This window comes from Centruroides vittatus, unplaced genomic scaffold (genome assembly GCF_030686945.1).
Source record: "Centruroides vittatus isolate TY-2023 unplaced genomic scaffold, ASM3068694v2 contig_1776, whole genome shotgun sequence".
Classification (NCBI taxonomy): Eukaryota; Metazoa; Arthropoda; class Arachnida; order Scorpiones; family Buthidae; genus Centruroides; species Centruroides vittatus.
The window spans coordinates 1,333,791-1,346,762 of record NW_027121087.1 but is presented as its reverse complement, the minus strand read 5'-3'; the positions used below and the strand labels follow the sequence as shown (position 1 = coordinate 1,346,762).

The following is a 12,972-nucleotide window of genomic DNA, read 5'->3' as shown; positions in this document are numbered from 1 at the left end:
GAATTTTAGAAATTTATTTTTAAAACAGTGTGAAACTTATAGACATAGTTCCTGAATCAAAAAGTACAGGAACTGGATTCCAAATGTGCATTTTTCATTGCCCACAGCATATCTAAGTAATACTAAATTTCCTGCCAAGTGTTTATCAGCATGTCCAGTGTCCCACTTGCAATGACTTCTCTGATGTCATTTTCCAGTAAGATGGTGCTCTGCCACATTGGGGAGTAATCCATATGCACTTTCCTGGACACCATATTTCCCAACTGCTGGATAGATGAATAGGTCAAAATGGTCCCACTCACTGATCCTCCATGCCTGCCTGACATAATCCCCTCTAGATTTTTTTCTATGGGGTTATGTTAAGGACAGAGTATACACGTGTATACAAGATGTAGACATGCTGAAACAGTGAATCATGAAAGTCATTGCAAGTGTAACATCAGACATGCTGACAAACACATGGCAGAAAATTGAGTATCACCTAGATACACTGCAGACAACAAAAGGTAACCATGTGGAGGTGTACTGATATGATGACTACAACTGTTTGTGTTTGCCTACATTTTGATGTAGGAACTGCATCTGTAAATTTTACACTGTTTTAAAAATAAGTTTCTAGAACTTCAAACTTTATGGATATCCTGTAAAATAAAAAAAATAAAAAGTTAGATTTTTCTGATATTTTAATTATTAGTTTTAAATTGACTATAATTTTGGGAGTAATCTAAACAATAATAAATAAGATAAATTTAATTTTACTACCAATATGAAGTTAAAATATTTATGTTTTCTCTAAAAATAACTTTTCTCTTCCAATAGTGTCTCTATTCTGTAGTGATGGGGGGCTTAGTTTTAGTGAGCTGGGCTGCGGTATTTCAGTAAGATTCTCAGATAAGATTTTTATTGTTAGTAGTTGAATTCAACTAAGAGGTATACTTATCAATGTCAAAATGAAAGTATCAAGAAGAGCAGAAAAAGATAACTAGATGATATACCAAATTGAACAGACAAAGGTTTTTTTAACAGCTCAATTTCTAGAATTTCTTTAAATCTTGAGTTATTTCCTCCAGGACTGTGAAGCAAAAGAGAAGCTTGGATGCCTTCTCTTTCCTTTACAATCCATTCATTCATAATGGAACCAGAATGCTCTTTAGAGTTAGTGTGTGATAAACAATTGTGTTTTAGCCTGATAATACAGAATGTACAGGATATCCTTTGGATGATTTCTGAGCAAAATATTATGACTTTGACAAATATGTTTTTAGACTCTTTTTCTAGTCATTTTAATTACACCTAATTAAGATGATCAAATGAACTTAACACAACTATATGTAAAAATATTACTCAATATGATAAAAAAAACCAAATACAGTCAGTTTCCTTTTGTTGTATTGATTAAGATGTGTTTTTTTGCACAAGATTTAATATAGCTTATAGCAGTAATGTGCAGTGACATTTGATGATAGGGAAGCTGTACCGGCCCTGGAGAGAATCGTTGGAAGCGTTATATGATATTTTGGTGTGTAGCATTCACGAACTAAACTGCGAGAGGTTGGTGCTCTGTAAAGCACATGCTCAAATGCCTGTAATCTGGCTGCTTTACTTTCTTTTCACTTCTGTAATTCTACCAAGAATTCTACTCTGAATCTCATTTGATGGCATATGGCTTTATGATAGATGTGGCGGCCGAATAATTGTAACTAGCGCTACATCTGAAAATCCAGGTGGCGCTAGCGCAACGGGTATATAAACATGTGCAAGCCGTCCGCCATATTCCTTTTTCCGACTTGTCAGCTACTCTCCGGACGCAGGTTACTCTCATGTGCCGACACGTGGATCCTATCCAACCGTACCAATAGTGTAGAACGAGATTTCGATGTACATGGTGTAAATAAAGCAAATGGTGAGATATATGACTACAGGTTCTATATGTATATTCTCAGCGAACGCATAATCAAGTGATGCGACAACCACCACAATAGACTTTGTTTTAGGCATGGCTAATGTCAATTATCTCTCCTCTTCAGGTGCTTTCTGTCCTTCAAAGAAAATATATTTCTAAAATGATTTTCTTCAAGTACACAATATTTTAGGTTAAGATGCTTTAAGCTTCTTAAAATCTCCCACTTGTTCAATCTACTAATCTATTAAAAAAATTCTTTTATAGATAAATATTTCAAGACTTACTTGGAATGAGTCCAACAATTGTTAGGGATAAGAATAAAGTTGCAATTAAAAATTTATCTGCCATTGGATCAAGAAATGAACCAATCATTGACTGTTGACTAGGAAATGTACGAGCAATAAAGCCATCTAACTAAAATAAAATAAAACAATAATACTTATTTACTTTTAACTGAATAAAAATTGTTACATTTAGCAATCTTTTATATTAATGTTTTGTTTTTTCTGAACATAAGATTTTAAAATTTAATTCTGTTATGAATTTTAAATAATTTATTTATATTTAGAAATTAAATTTATATTAATACAAAATCAATAAATACCAAATCAGTTATTCCAGCAAAGATAAAAATTCCTAAAGCCGAAAAATAGTTTCCATTGATAACAAGATAACCGAGAACTGGTGTGAGGGTAATTCTCAAAACTGACAATCCATTGGGAACAGTTAATACATTTTCTTTCTATTAAAAAAAAGTAATTTTAATCATCAAATATAATTCATAATAATTAATTTAAAATTTTATCTAAACACATTTTTATTTAAAATATGATTGTAATATTAAGTTATAATTTATAAGTGAAAACTTTTTGACATTCATAGGTTTTATTTGATTTATTTAAATTATACTACTACTGTAATAATAAGCTAATATAGTACTATGATCAAAAAGTATTGGGAATGGTTCATTTAAACTGTGCATGTGCAAGAGGGTGCAGTTGTTGTTTCTTTATCGTAATGAGTAACAGGCAATCCATATGTCGTCTGTTTTTATTTGCAAATAAAAACAGACAGTGATTTATATTAAGGAATTTTTGTGCCAGTGATTTTTCAAAATGTCAAGTGCAACTGAGCAAAGAATGTGCATTAAATTTTGTTTTCACAATGGAATTATTGCTACAAAAATGTTGGAAACATTGCAAAAAGCCTTTGGTAATGCTATTCTATCAAAAACAAAAGTTTTCAGGTGGTACAAGATGTTCAAAGAAGACAGAGAATATGTTGAAGATGAACCATGCTCTTGTAGACCATCCATTTCAACTGATGAACAACACGTCACAAGTCCAAGATTTCTTGTTTGATGATCGTTGTTTAACAATTAGGGATATTACTGAACATGTTCTAGTATCACAAAAGCAATTTTAAAAGAACATTTGGGCTTGTGCCTGTTGCTTCTCAAGTGTCCCAAAAATATTGAATTTTTCCAAAAACAATGTGTTCAAGTGGCCAACGAAATGCCTCATCAAGGTGAATTATTCAAGGTGATCTATGCTTTTGATATTGAAACAACTCAACAATCTAGCAAATGGCACTTGAAAGGTGAAGCAAGACCAAAAAGACCACATCAAAATCAGTCAAAAATCAAGTATGTTGACTGTTTTCTTTGATTGTTGTGCTGTTTCCATCAGACTGGATGGGTGTGTCATTTGTTTGTGTGTTTTTTCCCCCCCGCTCCTGCATTCTTATGCAAATATTGTAAATTTTTTCATTTCTTATGGATAATTTTGACGTTATTGTGTTCCTGACAGGAAGAGGAGTTGATTGGTGTCTTATTTTGTGGATCCTCCCAGTAGTTTTAGAATTTTGCAATTTTAAAAAAAATCTCCATTTTTGTTGCCTTAACTTAAGACTGTTACAATGACCTTTTAACATCACAGCTTTCAACAGCTGTTGATCAAACGATTGAGTTTTGAATAGTGTGTTTATTGTAACCTTGTTTTTTCCTTTTCGTAATTAACACTCAGATTTGGATATGTTGTAACAATCTGGATAACAATGAACAATGCAGAACTTGCCAGACAAACAAATATGTTTTCTGGATTTTTTTTTACTTATGTTGCCTGACAATTTACCAATTGGTGACTGATCTTAGCTGCCGTTTCTGCAGAATTTTTCAGTTGCACATGCTATGCTCCCTTCCTTGATCCTGCAACTTTCTCCACTTTCGCAATGGATTCTGTACGTGTTGATGTAGGAGAACTTTCGCTTTCTGCTTATTGGATACTAGACGAGATGAAGAGGTGCTTTTGTGTTGATTAATGGTGCCAAGCTCGGTACTTCTAGATGGATCTTCATAGCAACTACACTGTATACCATCGGTTGAAATATTCTCATATTAACGTTATACATGTACAATGTTATATTATGTTACTGTTTTATTTACACACTATGTCAGGTGGGATCGTGGGAAACACATTTTTCCCGCTTCTTTTCAAATGGGTAACGGTCACTGCCAAAAGGCATGACTGTTGGGTTTGAATTTGGAGACGTTGATTGGTTGACAGTGTCACACCATCTTCAGACCTCTGAGAAAGCTCCGTCCAACAGTGATTGTTGATTGGCCGACAGTCCGCCGTTGAAGGATGTAAAAGACTAATGTTGAGGCAGGAAATTGGAGTTTACTCATAGTTCGTCAGAGTTTGACTCTAGAGTTTCGTCGAGTTTCACTTCAGTGTTTACTACAGCGAGTTCACTCTCGGGACATCAAGTAACCCTTAGACTTTGGGGTCAAGGAGAGTTCACCCCAGGATGTTATGATATACATACAGTTTGATAGCAGCATCAACTAGACATTAGAAGATAGCTACTAGCCATCAACTGTCCAAATCGTCGCAAGGTGTCTTTCCGACGAACCAGATCAACACACAAGAACTGTTTGAACTTTTTGAACTTTATCTATTGTCATTGGCGTACCAAGCCGGTCACCAATCGAGTGTTTATTGTATGTTTTAAATGTCACTGGCACAGGATCAACAGAATCTGGGATTTTCTAGACAGGATTAGGAAAAGACCCTCATCAGAGAGACTGAGCTGGGACAACGAACACAGCAACTTATGGAAGTCACCAGCAATCATTGACCCAGGTAAACCATTTACTCTCTCTAGCACAGAGATGCCAAAATGCACGGAATTCCAGGGGTCGGAGGAAAAGAAATGGGTTAGGAATGTGCCGGGTGTATAGGGCAAAGACAGCAAAGATAGGCAGGAGGATCGGTTGCGAGGCAAAGGCGTTCAGACCTTGGGACACAGGACAAATGCATCTAAGAACAAATTGAGAGACCATCTCGAGTTACTAAGGCTGTGGGCTGAACTCCAGAAATGCAAACAGGAAACAGCAGAGGCCGAGGCAAGAAAGGTGGAACTCGAGTTAGAGTGGATTAAGTTGCGCAAAGGCAATCAGACCTTCAGGGATAAAGCAAGCTTGACAAAGATCCAACTGTTAAGTGAACTCAGAATGCTAAGGCTGTGGGTGAAGCTGCGAAGGAAGAACTGCAGAAAGCAGAATCCGAGCAAAAAGCAGAACTCGAAGAGAGAGAAGCAGAGCTCTTATTGGAGCGGAAAAGGCAATTCTTAAGGACGCATAGCTCGGCGGGTCGGGTCATCAGGGAAAATTTAGACGACCAGGTGCAGCAGAAAGGGCAGACAAGGCCCAGATGGCTCGAAGGACGGAAAGGCAAAGTGAACCGAACCTTTGGGGTTAGAATAAACTCTGTACAAGAACCCAAAAAGATATTGGAGACGACTAGATTAGTTGAGAACATTGAGGCAGACAGGGAGATTGCCATAGAACAGTCGAACTCAGTACTTCCAATCCAGACCAGAAGTCACACAATTTTTTAAATTAAAAGCCTAGCATTGTGACAAAGTCACAATAAATAATTGATCAAAAAATTTTATTTTTTAAAAATATTAATTTCTTCTTTTACAGGAATGTAATACAGTTCATCTGATTAAATTGTGAGATATGTAATATTTTAGCCAGAAAAGTCTAATAAAAATAGACAGAGAAGCTATTTGTCATTTAAAAGTTAATTTGTGATACAACACAAGTAAAATGTATACCTTTGTCAAATATAAAAAATTTCTAGGAGATAAATCCAGCAATGGTTGAAAGATTTGAAAATCTATTATCAAAATTTATGCTGATTAATCCAGTATCCGAAATTTTATGTCGAAGAAGAAAAAGCCTTCTTCAATAGAGAATAATTTATTTATATCTTTAAAATTAAAATCTTAAAAATTTTCTAAAGTGCAGTCAAAGATTTCCTTACAGAACTGCCTTTAATTTATTAAATTTTAAGAATATACATTCAACATGTGCCACATATGCATTTAAGGACGGTACAAAACTGCAAACATCTCCATTTCAAATGGCAGCAATACGTACATTTGTTCAACATTAGTGAAAATACTGTATATACAAAATCATCTGATAATTTGTGCATGCCCCATGTAATTCTGAGCTTTTAAAGAGGTGGTTCTGAAAAAGAAAAAAAAAAGTTTAAAATGTTTATTACAAATTTATTTGAATGTGCCGCAACATATTACTTTATTCTTAGGCAATTCCATCTCTCTATTTTATTCAACGCGATAAAGTTTAGCACTTTACCGTCTCATCAAATTAGTAAATACGGAATCATTTATCAACGTTTGAATATGTCAGCATCTACACCAATGCTCCACGTAATAAAAGTACACAGACGACGTTCCGCCACCCCAGAAAGGTAGAGAACCGCCGTCTTAAGGGTACAGACACAGCTCCGAACGAGACGGTCCAGGACGGGACGGCAAACCTCTTTAGGTCCACATGCTGTGTAGTAAGGACACTGGGCTTTAAAGACATTTACCTAAGTCAAAGTTTTACACTCCAAATAATGATATTTGAAGAAATTAAATGAATATGCTTTAATCCAATAAACACAAAATAACCCATGGAAAAAAAGACTAAAGAACAAAACGAAACGAAAGAATGACGGAAAAAGACTGGCGACAAACAGAAATCGTACGACACCTCACAGGCCGGATTATTTCTCCAACATGCCACGGGTTCGTCACTCCCAGTCCGAAAGGAAAAGTATAAAATCGAGCAGAGTCCAAGCCCCTCGTTCAGAACTGCAATTTCACCCTTTTAAAAGTTTCATAAAATAGTATAAGGAGTGACTCGGTTTAATAATCAGTCGTGGCACTTACAATTTCCGTAATTCTTTTCGTAACATTATGCGTAGTTTCTTTCAATTTAATTCTAGTTCTTTTTAATCTTCCATTTTCTCTGGGTTTGATCAAAACGGCAATGTGCCCTTCCCTGGAATCCCTTTTGGAAGAAGTTTGATGAGCGGCGCATCGGGACCATCTCAATCTATTTCGTGCACTGACCGACAGAAATCTAAAACCAAGCCAAGATACATTCTTCGGGTAGAAACTTGAACTATTCGTAAAATTGATGCAAGTACAATATTTAAAATTTCCAAAAGTACATTCTCGTAACAAGTCACCATATTTTACGGTCACCGATAAGTACCGCCCGAAAAGAAATGCCATTCTTGACTTATAAACTCATAACTTTATAAAATCGACAAATTGTATCGTGTTAGATTTTCCACGGAACATTCATGCATTCGTCCATCTTGCTCTTCTCACGTCGCCATCTTTCCTCAAAATAAATGTTTATTATTATTAAAAGGTACTATTATAATAATGATTTAATAAAATTTATATATATTAATATAAAATTTATGCCATTTAACATTAATATAATTAAATCTCGGCTTATCAATTATAAAAATATAAATTGATTTCTCGATAAAAATATTCGATACTCGGCTCGTTTTGCTTATTTTTAAGGATATTTATTATAAATTTACTTATTATTTAATAATGATGTAAATTAATAATCAATAATAAATAATTAGTAACGAAAATTAACAAAGGATATCAATTAAATATGAGATATTTTAAATATAATAGCAGGTGTTTGTTTTACTCTTTCCACCTTGTGGATATTGAACACCCGATTAATTTACTTTGTAACATTTAATTTTTCTCGTGTAAGCACATATTATTATTATTATTTATTATTACCGGTATTTTAAAAATCTTAGATTTACAGTATGATAAAAATACATTAAAGCTGATTGTAACCGCGATCTCCAACAAGATGGCGATAAAATTCTAATGCTTTTTCTATGGGAAAAGCTTTTTTAAAAATCCTCCAAAAAGAAAGTAGATAGAATCAAACAGCTTTTTGCGTTAGAATCTTATTCAAGTCTTCTATTAACGTGCGGTTCAGAATTTTAAAACTCGAATTAGTTAATTATATGCGAATTTAAGCCTTAGAAAATTAATTAATTCGATTTTAAAAATTCTGAACTGCGCGTTAATAGAAGACTTGAGTAAGATTCTAACGCAAAAAGCTGTTTGATTCTATCTATTTCCGTTTTTGAAAATTTTTGGAAAACAATTTTCTCGTAGAAAAAGCATTCGATTTTTAACGCCGTATGCTGGAGACCACGTACTGTACTGTACTGTACATGATTAAAGAGGTTACAATCAGCTTAAAACTAACGAAATGTTATTTGGTATCTTATAATGGGCATCCGTCAGCTATCAATTATAAATCAAAAATTAAGCAAAACACACCAAAAACGCCAGCGTAATGCAAGAAATACTTTCACAGCGAGAGCGAGAGACGACTTGGGCGCACAAACAATGGCGTTTACGCAACAAATGCGTTTTTTCACTGCTGGTTCGGATAATCGTAAGCAGAGGTTGTAGAAGCATCATTCAGATACCGAGTCGAATTTCTTTGGAATTTAGCGTTCGAACTTTGGAACGTTCGAAGTACAGGGTACCGCTATATTAAATAGTAATAGAATTATACAAGTATTAATATTTTTACTACTTGTGTCAACTGAGATACAACATTACATGAATCAAGGAAGTGAAATTCGAGAAAACATGGAGCTTCTACTTTAACCGGATGGCCGAGCGTTTTTTACTTAGAAACACTGTGTAGCACTGCTTGTACTTAATTACTTACGAAATACAAAGCAAGACTACATACAAAAAACTTAAATTTATTACATATACGATTTATGGCGCGATTGTACAGTACAAGTCGGACATAGAATGGAAAACACGCGTGTACACGGCGAGGTCCACACCCAAAGTAGTCACAAGCCGAGAGAAGTCGAAGATCGGGCTGCCAGTTTGTTGGGTTCAGTGTTCCACCTGGTGGCGGCCTTTGGAATTACGACCAAAGCTATCGCCACACACTGTTTTATTTTCAAAGCGTTTGCAATGGATTGCTATTCATCAAGTATTTTTCTTTGTTGATGATTATGTGAAGATCCTAAAATGGCGCCGGGAATTCGATTGTTTACAAGATCGCTACATCGGGAAATTTCGGAAAGTCAATCGGAGCGAGAGCGCGCATCGGGCTATAAACCGGACATCTGTAAAGCATTTCTTCTAAAACAAACACAACGCGGTAATAAACGACGAAGGGAATGTCGCGGTGCTCGTATACAAGAGTCGAGATGTAAACAATTAACAAAAAAGGGGAGAAAGAAGAGAGACAGATGGTCAAGGACACCTGCTAGACCATACGAGCCCGGGATCGTCTCGAAAGGGGGGGCAGCCACAGAACGTTTGGCGGATCGGTTCAGCCAGATGTCCGCGAGAGGGGGGCAAACAGTGTAAATTATGCGAGTAGCTGTCAACGCCCGGGCGCCGTCCCCGGCCAAACTTGGTTTTCGTCTTGCTTAGAAACAGTAAGACTGACCAATCGAAAAAAGGAAAAAGGGACTTGAGACCAATCAAGAGGGGAAGATTCGAGGGAAAATCGTATAAAAACCCCCGAATCAAGGTCGAAAGGGAGACGACGGAGCTTTCTACCAGGAAGTGGACGACGGGACTCCAACCAGCCACCTACTCCTTCGCCGACGTCCGTCACCGACCCCTCGGACTCTCCTACCCGACTGCCCCGGGGCTTTACCGACGACTCCGACAGCATTCTCCGATCGCCGTCATCCGGAGCTCCTTCAGCCACAGACGATCTAGATCGCATCTTGTATTGTAGGCCTACTTTGTAAGTTTGTTTTGATGTTAAAATAAACGGTTATTGTAAGACACTTGTCATCTTTGCCTCTGCCGCCACCACCCACATACGATCGGTCCCTAGGTTTTTCCTGACGTGCAATTAACTAATTGCCCCATAGTCGCAATAATACATAGTTGCGTAGCACTACACTATCAACAGTTTCTTATACAAAGCATTTCCATACCGATTTTAGCATCTGGATAATCAGAGTATTTCTTCGGTTTTGTTTCAATACTCGGATATGCTTAACGTCACAATTTAAAAGATAGAAATGGCACGCTCCTGGAGAAATATTTATTCAGTTTGGGAGGTAATGACAGATTTTGTCAACCGTAACTGATACAAAATTTCTAAGGAGTATCCAATAAAATCGATAGCAATCAAAGAAATTGATGGAGCTATATATTTATGTAAAAAATAATAATTCTGTCGTTACTTCGAGTGATGATGAACCGAAGATGGGAAAGGTGCCATTTAAATTGTTCCTCTCACAAACAATTCGAAGAAAAATGAAAATTGTTTGAAAATTTTGCTTTATCTGCTCTAATTTTATTCGTTGTACTTTTATCATTACTCTATACATTTATTATAATAAAAATATGTTCACGAATAAAGAACGTTTGTGCATTTATGCTTGAGGATGAGAAATAAAAAAAAAATTTAATAGAAATAATTTTCATTTTTTTCATAATAGTAAAGTTGCATAAAACTTTTCAAAAAAGTATTTTTCATATTGTTCGAAATTCATTGATTAAATTTATGCCAGTAAAAATATAAATAAAAATTTTTACATACGCTCGTTTTTTTTTTGTTGTGGTAATTTACAAAACACGGATGTTTAATGGAGGCACACGCTGCAGTTTTCTTTTTCATTATAAGATTTATTTTAATTCGAATTGATTTTTCGAATTAAAATAGAATACAAAATACCCAAACTGCAATTGTTATTGGCAACTAAAGGCTTACTACACTAATCACGCAGTAGATACAGTATCATGCGATCCCACCGTCACCTTCCCAGAATACACTCTAGCGTTCTTTCCGACAGACGTAACTTATTTCGTACGTACTGTACGCCTTGCTCGAGATATTGCCTGTTTCCGTAGTAATAGTTTTTCTATATTAAGTAAAAACTGAAAATTTATTTTTTAAAACACCATTGGTATCAGTATGAATATAAGTGATTAAAACAAGCAGACCAACGAAAGGGTAGAAAAGTCTGGGCTATAGCCCCAGAACCTTAGTAGGAATTTTTATAATAATAATTTGTATAATCATTGGCAAAGTCATGAAGAGCTTCTTCCCGAAGACTACGAGGCAAGGATGTTGCAAGGCTTTGCAGAAATGTTTCTGGATCTTGGCAACCGTTTCCGGACGAAGCGTCTTTTTTGTTTGCAGCCAAGTAAATTTCACTAACCTGCTCCCCGTCCATTAAAGTCTTCCAGTTAGAGAGTAGTTACGTGCCACTTTTCCAGGAATATGGATTGGTCGAGGAGGTCCATATCCACAGCCTCCCCGCTGTCCCGATTTGACGCCGTTAGATTTTTTGAAAGCTACATAAAGGATTTACAGCAGTTTAAAATGCCGCAGATTTACAAGGCGTAATTGACACTTCCGCACAAATAACGGCCGACCAGTTTAGGAAAATTGAGAAAGATTTTGAGTCGCTTTGCATATTGTCGGGTAGCGCGGTAGTCTGTTTCGAACTCCACACGAAATATGAAGTATTGACAAGGGCATTTTACCTTTTTTTCTTGGAGTTTACGAGAGAACGTCTTTTTTCCATCATTTTAGTAAAGAAGCACGAAATTAACATGTAATTTTATTTCCGATTTAAAACAATATGGTGGTTGGTATTGTAAGTATATGGACAAAGATTGCTATTCCTACATTTTATATTAAATTTTCGCATAATTCCGAATAACAACATAACCGACACAACACTGCATATCGTGCTTGCCGTGCTGCATTCTTACTTTACCAGTCGTTCCTATAATGAGTTATTTTCCGAACACCCAATATTTTCCTTATTGCAATTTAACCTTTTCTCAAATTCTTTTGGTCAGCTTTATCGTAATGTCAACGTTTGTGCTGATGTTGAACACCTGTTACTGCCGTTTCGTAATCGACATCATATATTTTTTTGAATTTTTAGTAGTCCATTTATAAAAATCCATAAATTCAGACGACTTGTAACTTATAATAATTTTACCAATATTTACAAAAAAGAAAACACCAGCCATATGGCATGCTTACTAAGCGTGCAAAAATTTTTGTTTCTGTCACCCAAATAACGGTCGCGTACCCTTCAAATGTCCCAGTTTATTGTACCGTATTGTACCCGTAAAACTATATGTTAATTTAAAAAATCCAACAACGAGTTGCGTAACTTTCCCAGCTGTGATAAGATTTTGTATTAAAAATATAAATGTTATGTGTGGCACCATCATTGGCCATACACAATTCACTTTTACTAATCAAGAATTACAAATTGATTATTAAAAGAATCTCGCACGAATTTCGCTTTGTGGTCTTATCGAATATACCAAAACGCGTTGTGATCTCTGGAAAGTGCCGCGACGCAAAATTCGCATTGTGGCTGTATCTGAGAAACCAGTGCGTTGTGGTCGATTATTTTTTGCTCGATGAGCGTTTTCGATCTTTGAACCTAACATATACTGTATACATAACAAGAGAAAGTATTGGAATAGTGTCAAATTTGATCCTTCGGGATTTTTGCAAATCTCCACGTTTTGAGACCCTAAACCCCCCCAAAAACAGGTAAAAATATGACAAAAAATATGATATGAAATGGTTCAAACTTTTACAAGATATTATTATTTATTGTGAAATTTTTCCGCCCCTAAAAGTGCCGCCCGGGGCGGGCCTCCCCTGCCGCCCCCACTATGCT

The 12,972-nt window shown here is 35.8% G+C and overlaps 1 protein-coding gene across 1 annotated transcript in view; it reads right to left on the bottom strand.

The window, feature by feature from the left end:
- Positions 1 to 7,592, bottom strand: part of CLS (cardiolipin synthase) — a 42,206-nt gene extending 34,614 nt beyond the window's left edge. Inside the window, exons 1-3 of the mRNA XM_067263443.1 lie at positions 7,154 to 7,592; positions 2,508 to 2,645; positions 2,188 to 2,317 (exon numbers count right to left, since the gene is read on the bottom strand). Of these exons, the coding sequence (XP_067119544.1) occupies positions 2,188 to 2,317; positions 2,508 to 2,645; positions 7,154 to 7,501 (616 nt within the window). The 5' untranslated portion in view covers positions 7,502 to 7,592. The remainder of the gene's footprint in view (positions 1 to 2,187; positions 2,318 to 2,507; positions 2,646 to 7,153) is intronic.
- Between the last annotated feature and the right edge of the window lie 5,380 nt (positions 7,593 to 12,972).